A 15216-nucleotide genomic window follows, 5' to 3' on the forward strand; every position below is an offset into this window, starting at 1 on the left:
TAGACTACCGGATTTGCACATGGGCATTAAATTGGGTCTCTCTCTATGGGTTTTTGTGTGTGAGAGGGGAAAATATGGTTTCGGGTGGGGTTCTTGGAGAGTTTTCGAAAGTCAAAAGGGAAGTGTTGTATTACCAAAAGCAAAGGTTTAGTCAGAGGCAACCATAATATAGTTCAATAAATCAAAATTAATTATTAGGGCTGGAAGAAAATAGTTGAAGAGCAGATTTAGAGAAGCTTTATGGGGTATGTAAATGTATAATTAGTTGCAAATAAATAGTGCAGTTTTCAAGGAGAACAAAAAACATGACTAAAATTATAAGAAATTATAATAAGGAAATTAATTGGGCTTAAAGGGCAATCACTATCACTCCCACTATCACTGGAGATGTTAACAGCGCGGAGGTCGCGCACAGACTGAGGGCAGAGCGGCAGCAGTGCCTCTATTTATAGTCCCCTAGGTAAAGAGAACAGAGAAAGTGAGAGAGCAACATATATCTCCAGAGATAAGCAGAGAGAGCAAGAGATCTGTACAGAAACACAGACACAGATAGACAAACAATTAAATAACTCCAACTGAGGGAGCTAAAACTCCTTTATTAACATAAGTATATATACCATATATAGTAACTAGCATTATTTGACCATCCCTGAAACCAGTACTGATCCGGATACGCAGCATAACTAACTAATTAATATTAATGCACGGAGAATGCTAATTATGCCAGCACACACACACACACACTCACACTACACTTGAGAGTGAGAAAGAGCACAAAGTATTTTGCACACAATCCCATGAAACGTGAGCGCGTGAGAGAGAAGGCCGAAATTGAAAAAGTTTTTGCATTGAAATGCAAGCAAATTGAAATGAAGCCTGAAGGACCTCGTTTCCACCCAGAGGGTAGAAAAAGGATTGTATAAAGGCTGAGGCTGGGGGTGGAACACGTGTTGGCCATTTCAAAAATGTAAACGTCAGCGAGAGTCCATCACGGCCATAGCATACTGGAAAGAAGGAAAAAAAAACCAGGCAACTGCAGACGCTTATTTGCTTATTCATAAGCAAACATTAACTTAATTTCCACATGTGCCAGACAGGGAGATGGGCAAGGGGTTCCCCTTTTCGCGAAATGTGATTATCAGTGCTGGGCGAATACAGCCAACACAGCTGCCAACAGCTGCTTAATATGGCCAACTTTACATACAAACAGGGGTTGAAATTCTATGAAAATATGGCCCAAAGGACATGTGCGCGTGTGTGTGTGTGTGTAGGAAAAATACATAAAACAAAGCCAGAGCAAAGCATAGCACAAAGCAACAATGCACAAACAAGCACAGCTTGTTTCAAAACAATTTTATATAATAATTATTTACTTTGCTATAGAGAGAATTTCTGCTACATTTAAAGACTCTACCTAGTTTCCCACATATAGCAGGTAGAACTTCAAGAAATAGAATCTATAATGCACACAACTTATCACACTTCCTTTTCCCCCAGACCAAAATCAAGTTAAACAACTCTTGGGGAAAAGCATAAAACAAACGTAAATTTGAGGGATAAATCCTTTTTGCAGGGCGCCTGTGAGCCTGTAAAATTGCCACAACACATGCAAAGTAGCCTCCAAGAAGATTCGCCACATCGCGTGCTCCAATTGCAATTTCTGTTGCAGTAAAAGCACAGGTACAGGCGCAACAGCAATGCGTCAGTTGAGCAAATAAACAACATTGACAGAGGGTTGGAGGAGGTGGAACAGGGGGAGGGGGGCAGGACGATGTACCTGGGAGGTAAAAATGGATAGCAAAATTTGCGGAGCAAATAGCAGCAGCAGCAGCCGCCAACATCTATATAAATTTATAAACGAAACACATGCAGGACGCCCCGCCGTGTTGGTATGTGTTTAAGGATAAAATGCAAACTTTACAGAAACACAGACACACACACGCACACAGGGGCGTAGTTACAGCAAAATTAAAAGGTACAAGGTAAACACGTTCAGTTGTTTTGTACCCCCTTTTAGGGGGTACGCCTCTGTTGGACCACATTGAGGCCATTTTATTAATATTTAATATCAAATAAAGGCCCCCTCTCGGAATTGAAACAGAACGGAAAATGGATAACCCAGGCAAAGGGGTTGAGTTTTGAATAAAGAACTGATTGCGGATCTGGCCAGGACCCCCAGGAAATCCATCAAACTGACCGCAGACTCGTCTCACGTGCCGTATGAGCAATGTGCCGCAGCACTTAACCAACATATTGCATTAAAAGAAAATAAAGTATAGACTCTATAATTACAACACAAAAAATAAGGAAATAAATTTACTGAAATATATTTTCACTCAGAAATTCAACTCTACTTTAAATATATATAAAAGAAAGAGAAGCCGGAAAAGCCCAGCGGTCAGGGAAATCCATCAAACTGACCGCAGACTCGTCTCACGTGGCGTATGAGCAATGTTCTCGGCACTTAAACGAACTGGGGCGAAGAACGTGCCTTAAACTATGTCCATTTATTCCAGAGTCCACAGTCCAGGCTCCCCCACTCGTTGTGGGCTAGGTTAATACCCAATTACTGTGCAAATTACTTCAAGTTTTTCTTTCGGAAAAGAAAACTTTTGTCTGTCTCCCAGCTAGTGTGTGTGTGTGAGCCATTAAAGTTTAGCATTTCGGGCCTGAAACGTGCTCTTCACAGAGTTTGAAGCAAACGTGTTTAAAGCTTTTTTAATAAACGTCATAATTTGCTTAAAGTTTTCCCATATAACCAGGTGCTGCAGGTGCTGGCCCCTGAAAATAAGCTGGAATTTCGTTTCGTTAGTGCATGAGTTTTTCGAGTTGCCTGTGGCAGCCGCACAATTTAGCAAATTATCTTGATAGTTTTTAGTCCCAGTTTTAGCAGGTGGAAATTTTGTGGATTATTAGTGGAGATCTTGCGTGCAGATGCAGGTACAAGAGCTTCAAGGTTCTTTTTTTTTGGGGGTAAAGTGATAAAAATTTGAGGCCATAAAGAGGAGGTTATCTTTTTAATGGGAGTTTGCTTGGGTTTTAAATTGGGTTTTACTCAAAGATTATTGGGTATTTATAGAGGTTTCAATAACTCAAGGCTATAAAACTGGTGTCTGAATAATGCAATAAACATGTAACTCACTTGTTTAATTTTTTAGCCACACTCCCAGTATGAGTTTTAAACTGAAACCAACCCCAAAAACCAACATAAAAACAAAACTAAATAGTGGTTGGGAAAAAAAAAGAAAAAGCAGGAAAAGAGCCTTGCATATCGCATGGACTTACTGGCTCCCCAGAGGCTCATCAAAAATATACGAGATTGCCCCTCAGTCTCCGCTTTTAATTTTTTGTTAACCAAAAAACAAAAGAGAGTAAAAAATCAGCGCACTTTTGGGACAAATATACAGAGTAATGTATGCAAATATTTATATATTCATGTGTGTGGGCGGTAGGTTGGGCTTTTTGGCTGGAAGCGCTGTGAAAATGGGGAAAAACGCGAACAGCGGACACAGATTACAGTGTGGCGCCCGAAGGAGCGCAACAAACTTTTACTTTGACATATCACAGACCTGAACACACACACTCACACACACGTACACACACCCGTGTGAATATTTAAAAAACAAATCGCAGCAAAGGGCTAAAAAGCATAGAAAAAGTAAAGCAAAGCGAGAGCCCAATGCTTTTTACTTTGACCGCCGAAGGGCACTCGAAATGCACATACATATATGTTTGTATATATGTGTATGTGGGTTTTCCCGAACCCCTCCCCTCCCCCCATTTCCATTTACCATTTTCCCTACCAATACACTTTCCCATTTGTATTTGTCTCTCCCTTTTTTGCCTCTGCCCTCTGACCGACCGATTGCTTCCCTTTCTCTCTCTCTCTACGGGGAGTGTTCGCTTTTTAACCACAAAAAATGGCTGCAATACGCGCAACTAAACACAACAAACTTTGGCCCACACACACACACATATGGGGAGATGAGATGCGGTTCTCGTTGCACGCTCACTTTGCCATTTGGCAATGCAAATACTGCAAGAAATTATTACTAGCTCCCTAACGAAATTGCAACATTTTTAAATCATAATTTAGAATCAATATAATGTGTCTAGATTAATATATAATGGATATACACATATATATATATATATATATATATAAATTGGATGAAAATCTGTTGAAAACTGGAAAAGTTTTAATTTTTTTTCTTAAAATTTTTCTATCGTTCCTATGGCAGCTATATATATTTATATATATAGTCCACCGATTCACAATGTTTCGACTTATATACTAGTAAAATTATATACAAGAATAACTCCATAGTTTCATAGCTTGCTCTTATATTCGTTCCAAAACAAATCTCGCACATCTGTACTTATGATTCCCAAAATGTTCTAACATCCCCGGAACGAAGTGACTTCTTCCGGCCAGGTCTCAGATATGTGTTGTGTTACAAAAGTTGCAAGTCATTGTTTATTTGTGTTCGAAGTTAGTAACTTATCATACATACTTACTGGTAATAGATACTTACTGATTATTGTTACTTGCTGGTCATAGATACTTACTGTTCAGTGTTGCTAAATGTTCATTGATACTTACTGATCATAGGTACTTACTGGTCATAGTTAATTACTGGTCATAGATACTCACTGTTCAGAGTTACTTACTTTTCATAGCTTATCATCATATCATATGATTCCCAACTGGTTCAACCATCCCCGGAACGAAGTGACTGCTGCCTCCCAGGTCTTAGATATGTGTTGTGTTACAAAAGTTGCAAGTCATTGTTTATTAGTGTTCAAAGTTAGTAACTGATCATACATACTTACTGGTAATAGATACTTACTGATTATTGTTGCTTACTGGTCATAGATACTTACTGTTCAGAGTAACTAAATGTTCATTGATACTTACTGATCATAGGTACTTACTGGTCATAGGTAATTACTGGCCAAAGATACTTACTGTTCAGAGTTAATTACTTTTCATAGCTTATCATCATATCATATGATTCCCAACTGGTTAAAACATCCCCGGAACGAAGTGACTGCTGCCGGCCAGGTCTCAGATATGTGTTGTGTTACAAAAGTTGCAAGTCATTGTTTATTAGTGTTCAAAGTTAGTAACTGATCATACATACTTACAGGTAATAGATACTTACTGATCAGAGTTACTTACTGGTAATAGATACTTACTGGTCATAGTTACTTAATGTTTATTAATACTTACTGATCATAGATACTTACTGATTATAGTTAATTACTGATCATAATTGTTTACTGATCATAGTTACTTGCTGATCATACCTACCTAATGTTCATAGATAATCCAGATTATGGCTTAAATCTCATATCTCTTTTAAATATTTATTCAATTATAATTACCCCAAAAGCCATAAATATTTCGCTCTGTGTATGCATTCACATGCACACACACACACATCATATGGCGCATTGGCATTTTCTTTTGAGTGCAGAAATTCCTTTCAAAAAATCAACATTCAAATACGCAGCCAAGTAAAAGTGCGAGTGGTAAAAGCGCAATTTCCTCTTGAAATCTCCGTTGCTCTGCAGCTTCCTCCCTCCTTTCTCCCCTCGAGCACTGTTTTGGCCATAGTACAGTGTAAGCCATTTCTGCGAGAACTTTGATTTGTGGCCCTCCAATGAAGATGAATTGCCTGGAGGCTGGGGCCGGGAAACAACAAATGTCGAACAGAACAAAGGACTCAGTGAAGCCTCGAGCTGAGAGTGGTTTTTGTGTAGAGCAAATCCTAATGGAAGCTGCCTAGCAAATGATTCAAACTAAGTAACATGTGGGCCTAATTTTGGAATTCACCCTAAAGAATTTTCGATGAATACATTTTTAAAGGGAAAACAAACTATTAATGTAATGAGTGAAGTAAGGATTCTATTGGTAATTAAATCTTGTAAATATTTCTTACTTTTTCATAAAGATTTATATTTGCACTCATTAAAAGTATAAGCAAACAACTCTGCAGTAATTACTAGTTAAAGTTAAACCTCTCTTACGAAATTCCTTTCATTCCTTTCTTAATTGAAACTTGCCGGAAATCTGCATAACAATAACCACTTCTTTTTCGGGAAGCCTTTGTAAATGAAGTGGGCGCTTGGGAAAAACTTTAAAGCGTCTCCTTCGCATTTGTTCCTTTCAAATAAGTTGCCTCAGTTTATGGACAAAGTTTAAACAAATCTGGTCGTAGCGACCATATGTTTATGAAAGCGCCTTGCCTGGTTGCCTGGTTGCCTGGCTTTTGAGCCATAATTTCCAACAATTTGTTGAGCTTCGGGCCGGAGGGCATGTGCCTGCTCCTTGGCTCCTTACCCTGTGTATAAAATTACAATAAATCCTTGCATTTTAGCTGCAAATAAACAAAGATTTGCAGCGCCGAAAACGAAGTCTGAGAGCGCTAAAACAAAACAGAAGGACCAAGCCAGAGGCCAGGACGAGTGCATGCAAAGTAGCATTTTAAGTTGCGAGGCAAGCCAAAGGAGAAAGGAGGCAAAAGAAATGCATGCTCCAGGATGTTAAATCAACATGTAAGCATTTAATGCGGCGCTCCAAAGCTGAAAAAGCGTAAAATTCCCCAAATGACCATAAATTTCTGTGTTTGGCATCGCAATTGTTGTTGTTCTTACTCCGTTTGTCGCCGTAAAACTGCTGCCACTGCCGGCAAAGTGTAGAGAAATGGAGAAATGGGGAAAACTTCAACAAGCACTTGTAAAAATAAATGGCATTTTGGGTTATGTGCAATAATAAAATGGAAATTGTGCAAAAATATTGTCTCTTACAACCACCGCCAAGAGGGAAGGGTGAGTAGGAGTTCCAAAGAGGGGAGGGGCTTAACCCGGTTAAGCTGACCCGGCTAACTGGGAACTATATAATGGCCGATGATGTACGTCCTTGTTGGGCTTAGGACTTTGAGTGTGAGTCCCTGTGTGTTGACAGTGAATCTTTCGAGAAATTGTTTGGAAAAATATGAACATATAAGGGGGACCAGAGAGCATTTGGGTATTTTATGATAGGAATCAGTTTATTCGGAGCTTTTGTTTTATCCATAGCAAATGTCGTAAAAAATGCGTTTGCCCAGAGAGTAAGAGAGATTAATTGAATTTTAGATATATTCTGTGAGCTGCCTTAAACGATAAAATATTGATAGATAAGCAATGGACTAAAGGGAATCTGTGTTCAATGAATATTTCTAGACTAAGGGGTAAAGTCTTTCATAAATAAGAATGCTCAGGAAATGTTGTGAGAGTTTAAAGGGGATAAATATTTGATACTTTTATGATATTCATACATTCTTTGTTTAAGTCTTATCATTCTACCTTATTAAAGAGCTATCAAACTCGCATTTTAATGCTGAACTGTACCTGCTCAATGTCAGTGATTCTGCTTTTCATTTTGGCATTCGCCAAGTGGAAACATATTTGACACAACTCTGATTTCCCTGAAAAGTTTCTAATTTCACGACACATCCCCCTTCTTGAAATCCATGGCATCCTGGGGATGTCAACTTGCCATATGCAAATGACTTGCTTATCAAATAAAGTATTTTTCGGGGGTCCTGCTGCTGTTGCTGTTGCTCTTGGGTTAAGGGGTTCGGGTTCGAGTTTGGGTTTTTCGGTTTTTGGGGCTTTTGGGGTTTTTGCGTGCGAAGTGGCACAACTGTGCGTATGCGCAATTTTCACATTGTTTCAATATCACGCATACGCTACGGTGGCCAGGAGGCAAGGGTTTCAGAGGGAGAAGAGGTGCGCTCGGTGCTCGGTGCTGGTTGCTCTCTGTTCGGTTTTTGGTTTCGGTTTTTCGCCTCCGGCATTTCCAAGTATGCGCAAGTAATGTGAGAAAATTACATTTTTCGTGGCTCCCGCAAAAGTGTCGGTCTCTCAGTGTGTGTGCCCGAGTGTGTCTACACACACGTTTGCGATTTTGTGCTAAACATTTTGACTCTCCTTCATTTTAACACCAACATCCCCAACGTCCCCAAACCCAGTTAAAAAGGGCGTGAAGAATAAAACTTAATTCAATCTACATATATGTATGGTATTCCCCTCCATTCCCTTTAGCTGTTTTGCGGAATATTTAATTAAATTTTGCGCCTTGTTATTGTTATTTGCTGGCAGGCGACATTTGTTAATTGAATGCCAAGCGCTGCAAAAGTGATTATAATTTGAGTTTGTCATTTGATTTACGGCATAAAATTACTGTACGAAATAATGTCGAGTGCTTTAAGATTTATTGAGGGATTATTGGAGGACCAGCTGCTTTCACTATTTCTTTGACCACGCACGCACTTTACATAATTGATACAAGACGCAACAGGATCAGAGCCACAGTCCGAGTCCTTTCCATTTCCTTCCCATTTAACCGCATCAAGCTTCATTTAAGTTCAATCAAAGCCAAAAGCCGTTCAATATGAATGCCAATGTCCTGTGTCCAATGTCCAAAGTCCAATAGCCAAATGACATCGAATTGGTCGCCAAGTGACAGCCACAAAAACCACAGGAACCTTTTTGCCTGTCCGCCAAGCGTGACGCCAAAATTGCAAATGTCAAATGGATACAAGGATACACTGCGAAAGGAACTCTTTTTTAAGGAGCAAAAACAATTTTAGAGAGTTCTTAAATGGTAAAACAAAAAGATACTGATTGTTATGGGTTGAAAGCTTAAGAATTTTGGGTAGAAATTATATAGCACACCTCCTTACATTGATATTATTTACTTATTTTAATAGAAAGAAACATTTTACAGCTAATAAAGCATTTTAAAATATTATTAAAAGGCATTAATGATCGAAAATTAAACTTTTAAGCCCCAAAAGAAATGTTACCACGTATTTACCCAACTTTTCCCGCTCTGTAGATTCCCAGGATGTGTGTGATTTTGCCTTTGAGTGATTGAAGATATCAGGGGGGCGGGTCAAAAAGCGTTTTTGGTTTCCCTGCCAAAGCCGCAAGCCTCAGAAACTTGTGAATACCACCGCCTTCCCCTCCGTGCCGCAACCAACAAAAACTTGGACTAATTGAGTGGGTTTAACTGGTGGATGCCAATGCCAATTAGCCAAGCGAGTTTAAGCTACAACAGAGAGCGGGAAAACCCACATACATATATCTGCCAGAGGCGAATGCAAACATTAAATTAACCAAGCAATGTCAAATGCAAATAGGAAAATGCAGACATTAACAGAAACATTTGGCAGCCAATTTAATTTGTTGTTGAAATTGCGACTCTGAAAATTGTGGAAAATTATGTAAAATGGTGTCTCGCATCTCTCTTTCTCTCTCTCTCTTCGGCTATGTTTTTGCATGCAAATTGTGGCAGGAAAGGAGAAGGAAATTCTAATGTAAATTTCATGCCAACACATAACTAAAATGTAAAGGAAAATGGGGAAAATGCAGCCTAGGCTAGGCTCTATTTTATGCCATTCTCTCTTGAGAAGTCTCTATGGGTAAGCGTGTGTGTGTGTGTCTCAGTGTGTGTGTGTGTGTGCACCGGAAATACTTGGCATGCCTCATTGAAGCTCGTTAGCTGACTTATTGCTGGTGGGGTCCTTTGGCAAAGGGATTCATGTTGACAGCTCATGGCGGCACTTTCAATTGAAATAAATCCTTACCAAGCAAGCACACAAAAAAAAAAAAAAAAGAAAAAAGCCCAAGAAATTTGCCAATTTGTTGTCATGTCCCACTTCTGCCACGCCCATTAGCCCATTACACACACACAGAGACACACACACATGAAGCTCTATAGTCGGGCTGAGGGATATCTCATTGAAGACCAAAGGCATTGTCAATACTTGAGCCTTTTTACAGCTCATTCACAGCCAGCCTTCGGCTCATTTCTCATGGCTTTTCCCCACCAACATTTCCCATTTTCCTTGCCCCGCGCGCCGCCATCAAGTGTTTTTCAAGTGGAGATTAGCACGATTCCTGTGCAGCTTATGGCAAGGATGCTGCCGCTGCGTCCCCCCTTTTATCTGTTCAGTTCAGTTCGATTGGTTTGCTTGTTCAACTGTTTTCCTTTTCTGCTTTTCCTTTTTTTTTTATTTTTGTGCCTCGATTTCTTTGAGTTTGAGTTGTTTGCCAAATAAAAAGATTTGAGCTGTTTACAATAAAGGCGGAAAATGGTATTTCCCTCATAATATTTAGCGTTAAATTGGGTCGCCATAAATATGTTTGGACCTCATTAAGGGGAATGGTAATAAATCTTAGATTATTGGGATTATAAGCTTTGTTAGTGGGTTTGGACTTTGTCTTAAGTAATTATTTTACTATTATTAATTACCTTTTCTTAATTTTTATCAAAACTAACTCAAAATATAACTCAAAATCCTATTTTATCACTTCGTTTAGCTTATTAAGCTTTACTTTATATGTTATATAATCTTTTATCATGAGCTTTTTAAGAAAACAAAACGACATTCCTTAAACAAACCAGAAATGGCCACTTAAAAGCCTCCTTTATGATAATTGCTGTATTTAAGCACAGACATGACCCAATTTCTGGGTAATTTCCACACGTTCAGACATTTAAAAAATAAAGCTAATATGCAGGGCCACAAAAATGACAGAAATAAAATCCTTAAATTAGACCATTTCGCACCTTTAAAAGAGCATTAAAAATGGACTAAGGCGCCGAGGGTGGCTCTAGAAGTTAGGGGGATGGAAACTCAGACCGTTTCAATCAGCATGAGAAACAAATTAGAACACGCACGAACGGCCAGGCCACAAAAGCAAAGTGATGAACACGACACACACGCACAACACACATCCTGGAAAGAGGCAGGAAAAAAGCAGCAATAGTTGGCCAAAAAGGAGATCAAAGCCAGAGACACGTGAGTCTCTGGCAATTTCTTGTTTCCTCCCCTCAAAAAGCGGCATAATAATAATTGAGTAGATGCCCAAAACTACGGCAGTATACAAAAAAAAAAAAAGAAAAATAGTTGCAGAAAATGCAAAATAAGGAGGAAACGCAGAGTAAAAGAAAATTCAGACAGGAGAGACGTGAAGCGACGTGGCTATTACCCACAGGCGTTTTGGCTGACCGACCGACGGGGCGTATACGTAATTTAAGCCGCTTTAAGTCAGTCCAAAAGCGTTGGAAATGGAAACCGTAGCCAAGTTCTCTGTCTCCCCTCATCTTATTCCTGATCGGGACATCCTATGCCCCCACACACACATACGCACATCTGCTACTAAGCTGCTCTGCACGCACATGAAAAATCCAGCAAAAAGTCCTTGAGCACGGCACGGTAAAAAAATAAGGGATATATGTATGTAGAAAGGCGGGAACGGGGCGACGGGGCCAAACTCGAACTGGCACTTAAGAGCGTCGATGTCATGTAGACACGGGCCTGTGGAATGGGTAACAAAAAAGGATGGAAAAGCGCCAGGATCACACTGAAAAATAAATATTTTAATACAAGAAATCTAAGATCGAAAATATATGATCTTCAATTTAAAGTGTAAGATGTAAAACGGTCTGTCTTTCTCTAGTTCTTTTATTAAAATTATAGAGAGTCTAAAAATATTGTTAAACGTGAATGCATCATATTTAATATATTGCTTTGATTTTCTTATTTATTTATATGTTCGTTGGCAAGGACCAGGAGCAGTCTCTGTTTGTTCCCTTAACTTTTACAGTTACAGATAAAATTCTATGAATTTTTCCAAATTTAAACCTAAAAGGTTCCCCTAATTTTCTCTCAGTGCCGGATCAGCAGCACTGAAAGCAGGCATCAAGTGCTGGCGGCGCCTAAAGTAACTGAAGTCGGCAAATACCGCGTGATTCGGTGGGAATGGGACGAAAACTGGAGGGCAGCGCCGAGCGAGCGACATGAAGTTAAGTGGCGTAAAGCGTGTACTTAATCGCTTAAAGCATTAGAATTTGAAATTGAATATCATAAAGGATATTCAAAAGTACGAACATAGAGAACAAAAAAATCTGGGAAAAGGGAAAGGGGAAAAGCAAACGCAGACAAAGAGCATAGAGCTGAAAAAATGTTGTATAACTAGAGCAGAGAGCACACAGCAAATAGTTGTAAAATGTTTCGATGGTTGAGAGATAGGATCTGTGGGAAAAGGGATAAGGGAAAGGATAGTCGAGGGTGCGAAAACATTTTGCAAATAGTTGAGAGTCCGTGTGGAGTTGAAGGAGTCTCGTGCCGTTGAATTGACGACTCGTAAAATTGTTTTAAGGTGCGACATAAACTGTGGGCGGTAATACAATGGTATAGAATAGAATATAGTATAGAATACTGAATCCTAAATCCTTTGTCCCCAAACAAATTGTGGAATGGAGTACATTTTTATCGCAATGAAATCAATTTGTTTTGGCCACTCGCTGAAGAGGCGATAATATTTTTTGTGACCAAATCACTTTGTTTACTGTTTATTTATGGCTTACAAGGAAATCGCTTGTAATGTTTTATGCAAAGTAAATTTTGCTAATGTTTAAATGTATTTAAGATTATTTAAATGTATTTAGAATATTTAAGTAGATGATTTAAGTCATTTATGACATTTATTGAACATATTTTAAGAAACAAATTAATTCGATTCTATATTTTCTTTGTTTTTAATCCTGGTATATACATTAATCTCTCTTTTTCTTTGGTCCCCAAACTACTAAAAAAATTTTTAAATATAGCTTAGTATACAAAATATTCTATATACATTTTTCAAAAACATAAATTACTTATTTATGTAGTCTAAGTATATTGAATAATCTTTCCTATGTTTCTCCCCTCTCTACTCTTTAATTTAAATATCAAAGAACCTACTCTACGTTCTAAATTTATATTTAAATATCAGAGAATCAAATAACCTCTTTCACTCTACCCTCATAAATATTATTAAATTTAATGAGCCAAAAATTAGTGATGTTTGCTCAGCATAACCATTATGGCAGTATTTCTATGCCATTTAATATGACCCACATAAAACTATATAAATATTTTCAAAAAAAAAAATAGAAGGAAAATAATATTAAAAGCGAAAAAGAGCTTTTAATAACTGTTCTCTCGCTTGAGGACATTGTTTTTGCAGCAAAATTACGCAGCAATTAGCGGAATTACATTAACAAAAGTTTTGATTTTACCAAAAGGCAAACAATAATTTCATGGAAATTATAATGCAATTTTTGCTCACTTCAGCAAAAATTGGTGCAAATTATGCGCCGCAAAATAATTATAATTAGATAAATTTTTGTGCAGCGAAAAGAACAATTGAAATATTTACAGGATTTTTCATTAAAATTTATTGGAAATTTTCTGTGCTGCGTGTTGTAAATCGCAATTGAAAAGGAGGAAAGTGGTGGGGATGATTCGGGCGGGACACACAGTTGGCATTAAAAATGCATGACATTTTGACAATTGATGGCCCAAGGAATCGATAACATCAAATATGCATTGGTGGCCCCTCTGGGGGCCGGCCTCTCTCTCTCATTTCCTCTGTCAGACAATTTGCAATTTGCTTTTATCATCTTAATTTGATTTGTCGGGTGTTTGCCGAGGGTTTGGGTGTGGTTTGAGTTCACTTCGAGTTCGATAATGAAGCGAACGAAGCCTGGGTAAATTAGCAAACGTATTCAATTATTCAACAACCTGCCTGGGAGAATAATGTCTTTGCTTTCTCCATGTAAAATACACTCCTGAATAAACTCAAAACCAAATCCAAAATGCTTCTATTAATAATAATAAAAATTATTATTACTACGGCACTTTTCGAGCCCGGTTGGAGCTTCATCATTACCTTGGATGCCCACGAGAGCGAGTGCTTCTACGATTCGGCAAATGTGAATGATATGGTCACCATTACCTTTGAGGTCATGGAGGGCGGCTTCAAGGATGTGGGCGTGGAGATCTCTGGACCGGACGGGGACTTGATGCATCACGAGGCCCGCGAGACCACCGGCAGCCTCACCTTCACGGCCATTAAGAAGGGTCGCTACAAGTTGTGCTTCGACAATGAGATCTCCACACTGACCCCCAAGATTGTCATGTTCCAGTTCCATGTGATGAAACCCCTGGACTACTATGCAGATCCCAGCAAGCGAACGGATGATGTCCTGGAGCAGGCCGCGTTGCAGACGACGCTTAACCTGCTCTCGGCCAGAATGGGAGCGGTGCGAGTGGAGCAGGAATATATGCATTACCGTTACCGGGGACACTTGGACATCACCGACAGTGTCCAGGATCGCATTCTGGCCTGGATGGTCTTTGGGCCCATGATGCTGCTTATAACAACGGTTCTAGAGGTGTACTACCTAAAGCGTTTCTTCGAGTTCCGGCGAGTGGTTTAAGCCTTGCCTTTACCAATAAAAAGCAGCTTGAAGAGTATGTTTTTTCAGATTCTTTAGCTGATTTTAATGGAGTTTCTATATTTATAAATCCCTTTACTCAACTCTCTCTCTTCATAGAAATTCTATTAAATCGCAAACCATTTATCAAATATTCCATATATAAACCTACTTCCACGCGAAGGCAAAGCCCTAGGATGTAAAATCGAAATAAAATTCTTGGAAAATAACCATCAGAGAGATGGATTTCCCCTCCAGAGCTGGCATATTTATTTTTTCCTTTTGTCTTGTGAACTTTATTTCCGCGTTGCTCCATTGGCTGCTAGGATACTTTGGACCACAGCATCCCAAGTCTCAGTCTCAGTTTCTCCTTGCTTCCTGGTTACGTCGCCCAACTTTTGCTTTCATTTGACGCTGGGGAGCAATATTGTAGCAAGTCGGGTGTCCTTTATTCATTCTTCTGGCGCTGCCAGATGCCGCGTCTCGAGAGCTTCCCTACACAACATGCTTCATTTTATTATGCAACAGCCAACGGAACAAAAACAAAAAAAACTTGCTACTTTATAGGGCAATACATATAAACAGAGAGACCATGGAGAAACAAAAACCCATAGTGGGAAGGCAGCAAAAAACTTGACGCGACATTGTCGTAAATAAGAGGCAAAAACTTTCTTCCCATTGTTTTGCCCAAAAGGGAAAAGAACCAGCAAAAAAAAAAAAAAAGAGAGAAAAAACCATCGCTAGAAACTTGTGAATGAATATGATAAGTTTCCGTCCAGACTTCATGCCCATATATCGCCGTATTGTATTGGCCATCATAAATTTCCAGTGCTAATCCAATATAGGTGAAGTGAACTTTATGGATACTTGAACCACTCCCTCCCCCATCGACCCAT

The 15216-nt window shown here is 39.0% G+C and overlaps 2 protein-coding genes across 4 annotated transcripts in view; one reads left to right on the plus strand and one right to left on the minus strand.

Annotated features, from left to right (window-relative positions):
- LOC110177817 (uncharacterized) overlaps positions 1-15216 on the minus strand; it is a 67536-nt gene that overhangs the window by 48444 nt on the left and 3876 nt on the right. The window lies entirely within an intron of this gene.
- On the plus strand, positions 5361-14584 carry LOC110177756 (transmembrane emp24 domain-containing protein 2). Its single transcript, XM_020944619.2, has 2 exons — positions 5361-14357; positions 14441-14584. The coding sequence occupies exon 1, from the start codon at positions 13700-13702 to the stop codon at positions 14321-14323; it is 624 nt and encodes a 207-aa protein (XP_020800278.2). The 5' UTR covers positions 5361-13699; the 3' UTR covers positions 14324-14357; positions 14441-14584.

This window comes from Drosophila serrata, unplaced genomic scaffold (genome assembly GCF_035046125.1).
Source record: "Drosophila serrata isolate PLE 108 unplaced genomic scaffold, ASM3504612v1 contig_165, whole genome shotgun sequence".
In the NCBI taxonomy this organism is placed as follows: Eukaryota; Metazoa; Arthropoda; class Insecta; order Diptera; family Drosophilidae; genus Drosophila; species Drosophila serrata.

Excerpts from the sequence above, each read along its gene's own strand:
- LOC110177756 (XM_020944619.2), top strand. The coding sequence starts at position 13,700 with ATGCTTCTATTAATAATAATAAAAATTATTATTACTACGGCACTTTTC.